Source organism: Pocillopora verrucosa, chromosome 4 (assembly GCF_036669915.1).
Source record: "Pocillopora verrucosa isolate sample1 chromosome 4, ASM3666991v2, whole genome shotgun sequence".
Classification (NCBI taxonomy): Eukaryota; Metazoa; Cnidaria; class Anthozoa; order Scleractinia; family Pocilloporidae; genus Pocillopora; species Pocillopora verrucosa.
This window is the reverse complement of record NC_089315.1, coordinates 7,737,938-7,741,083: the sequence shown is the minus strand read 5'-3', so window position 1 is coordinate 7,741,083 and position 3,146 is coordinate 7,737,938. Positions and strand designations below refer to the sequence as shown.

General features: G+C 44.1%; 1 protein-coding gene across 1 annotated transcript; it reads right to left on the bottom strand.

The window, feature by feature from the left end:
* Positions 1-2,122: 2,122 nt before the first annotated feature.
* Positions 2,123-2,887, bottom strand: LOC131787576 (uncharacterized). Its single transcript, XM_066165266.1, has one exon. The coding sequence runs from the start codon at positions 2,885-2,887 to the stop codon at positions 2,123-2,125; it is 765 nt and encodes a 254-aa protein (XP_066021363.1).
* Positions 2,888-3,146: the final 259 nt, after the last annotated feature.

Sequence of the window (3,146 nt, the reverse complement as noted above, 5' to 3'; positions counted from 1 at the left end):
AGCTTTGAGTATTTCATTGAGTTTCGCTCGGGGAGTATGGAAATCATAAGACTTCGGGTAGCGATCGTCAGGTAATAGGCGTATCACTTCTCCGCCTGCGCGACATGGTAGCACGTGGTATGACAGATAAAACTTTTGGCCCCTTGCGCAATTTTCGGAAAGATGTTTCTTTATGGACTTTGCAGCCCTTTTACTATATTTCAGAGACTTCTCATCTGCTGCATCGCAGAGACTGTACAGGTGAGGTCCACCGATGTTTCTGCTGACTAGAAAAACGTCACAGATGACGCTATCGATTGCAATACCTCCAGTATCGCGAAGCCAAGAACGTGATACAGCCAGAAAACCCCGATTACGTCCCTGCAACAAATTTTCTGAGTGTTGCGAATCGCTTCCTGTGCCAGTACTGGAAAGCTAGACTCTACACCTCTCGGTGAAATGGGAACTTCTCATCAACTGCAATTAAAATATTTAAAAACTGAGATAAGAGACCTTTAGACAGAGAGAACATATCAGAAAAATACTCGTGATGAAAATACTCCCTAGTCCATAAGAGTCCACGTATTGCAATTCTTCTTGCCCGTGGCCAATTGCACACAGGATTATGTCAACCGAGAGATATGGAAGCAACAAATATTGTACGCATCTCTTAAGTAAGTGCACATAGAGTACCTCACAGTGGCTTCCATGAATCGCAGGAAGGGAATTGTCAGTTTGGTTCAAACACTATCTTTCATATCAAGGTAAGAAAACAAAATATTACGGATAGAATACTTTTCCTGTCCTATGGAACAGCTCGCTCAACCACGCCTGTTCTTTCCCTTTTTTTACCAAGTATTCAGACGCCAGCCAGTTGCTGAGAAAATGTATATCTGCCTCAAATAATCTTGCTTTTCTTAAGATGAGGCAGAGATCTATGTTGTGTGCATGTATAGACGAAAGTTTATTTCGACCCAATATCGTTCTTCTTATTATACCCCAGAGATTAATGTTGAGTTAGGGAGGGCTAGGTGCGCAGTTGTTCAGACACTGACATTGATCAAATTCTTACCATACGTCTGTGAGACTTGAGGCTGAATTGACAAATTTTCAAAGTAACTGTCTCATACCTTTGATAAAGAAGAGCTCTCCGTATACAAAAGGCTTTATAGTACGCGATAAAAAGCGGAGAGGATCTCTTTACATCCAGCTTCTCAGTTTATCTTGATGTAAATCATTTTACATTAAGAAGAAGTGGGGAGCTCTAGCCGCTTGCTTTATAACAGAACAGAGCACAGTCAAGGCTTCTCTATTTGTTAATTAAGGTGACGGACGCACAAAACGAGAGGCAAAACTGTAAAAGTAAATAAGCGAAGGAAAATGTTTGTTTTCGTGACCGTCATGTTAGCATCAGGGAGCTGAAGCAGTCAGGAAGGCAAAGCCGAGGAAAATGACGATTAAAAAAGGAATTTTTATTGTTAGGTAAAATTTCGCAAATGGCCGGATCTGTTTACCGTCTCTGACAGTGCCACATCTTAACTTCAGCATAACGGATGTGAGTTGAGCGTTGAATTCCACACAGGAACTTAACTAATTTTGCTGTCGGAGTTTCCGTTCTCAGACGACCTGTGACCAACCAGAAATTCTTGATGACACGATCGAGCTCTTCTATTTACAAGCCATTGCCAGTGAACGGGACGACTACTTACAAGATTGGAAACGTATAACATGGGCAATACTAATAACATAAGGAACACGGGATACTCGACGAAAGAGCAATTAACCTGACGATTTTGGAACACGGCTGCATAAGAACGTACTTGCAATTACCTTCCACACGAGCTAACACCGTTATATTTGCATGATCCGCGCAAAAAGTCAAACTTATATGAATAACCGCGCGAACTGGGGCTAGGAGGGGGATTGGTTTCTACGCCGGCCCCGAATTAGCTATTAGTAATAACTAATTCCAACAACAAGTAGCCAATTCCAAGACTACGAAGCTCCTATAGTAATGTAACGAAAATTAACTTATTTTAGATAACGCAGTTTGTAATTATAGTGTAATATGGTCTTGGCCATAGAGCTAATAACAGTTTATAAAGTCCACGAGTTCTGATCTCCTTCAAGGAGGCACAGCTTTCTAACGATCGCGTTTGTAGACAGTTGTGGCCGTTTTCACCTTAACGTTGCGTACATAACCATAACTGTCTGGGAACACTTCCTCAATCAAGCCCATTGGCCAGTGAGCTCTCGGCGTCTTCTCGTCGACAACGAGAACCAACTCACCGACGGCGAAGTTTTGACGAGGGACGCTCCATTTCTGCCTCGTTTGAAGTGCAGGTAAATAACCCTTCATCCATCTTTTCCAAAATGAATCTGCTAGGCATTGAGCTTGGCGCCAACGCTTGCTAAACTTGTCGTGACCTTTGAAGACATCCGGCGGAAAGCAGGAATTGGATCTCAGAAGCAGGAGTTTGTTCGGAGTCAGCAGCTCTGGATCATCTGGGTGGTCGCTTAGGGAAGTTAAAGGCCTGTCGTTAAGAATCCTTTCTGCTTCACACGGCAGGGTTGACAATGTTTCGTCGTCAACCAGCTGTTCCTTTAACAGGGCACCCAAAACCCTCCGTACGGAGCCGATCATACCTTCCCATATTCCACCCTGATGGCTGGCCTCAGGAGGGTTGAATGACCATTGAACGTCATTCGATCTCAAACGATTATAGATTTTGGTTTGGTCCAGTCGCTTCAGTGCTTCTCTCAACTCTCGCCATGCACCCTTGAAGTTGGTGCCATTGTCGCTGTATATCTCTTTGGGCTTCCCTCTGAGGCTGACAAAACGCTGATACGCACAAATAAACGAGTCTGCTTCCAAAATATGTGCAACTTCCATGTGCACTGTCCTCATGGTTCGGCATGTGAACAAACATCCGTAACGTTTTACCTGAAGGCGTCCTTGCCTCAAAAAGAGGGGAGCTAAAGTAGTCCACGCCCACATGGGTAAGTGGTGGATCTGTCGGAGCGACTCTTGCTGACGGGAATGGGTCCATAATCTGTTCACCAGGACGAGCATTTTGCTTGCGACAATTCATGCAATTCGACAAAACCTTGCGCACTACCGAGAGACCTCGCACAATCCAGAATCTCCGTCTGAAGAAGGCCAGAAC

Excerpts from the sequence above, each read along its gene's own strand:
- LOC131787576 (XM_066165266.1), bottom strand. The coding sequence starts at position 2,887 with ATGAGGACAGTGCACATGGAAGTTGCACATATTTTGGAAGCAGACTCG.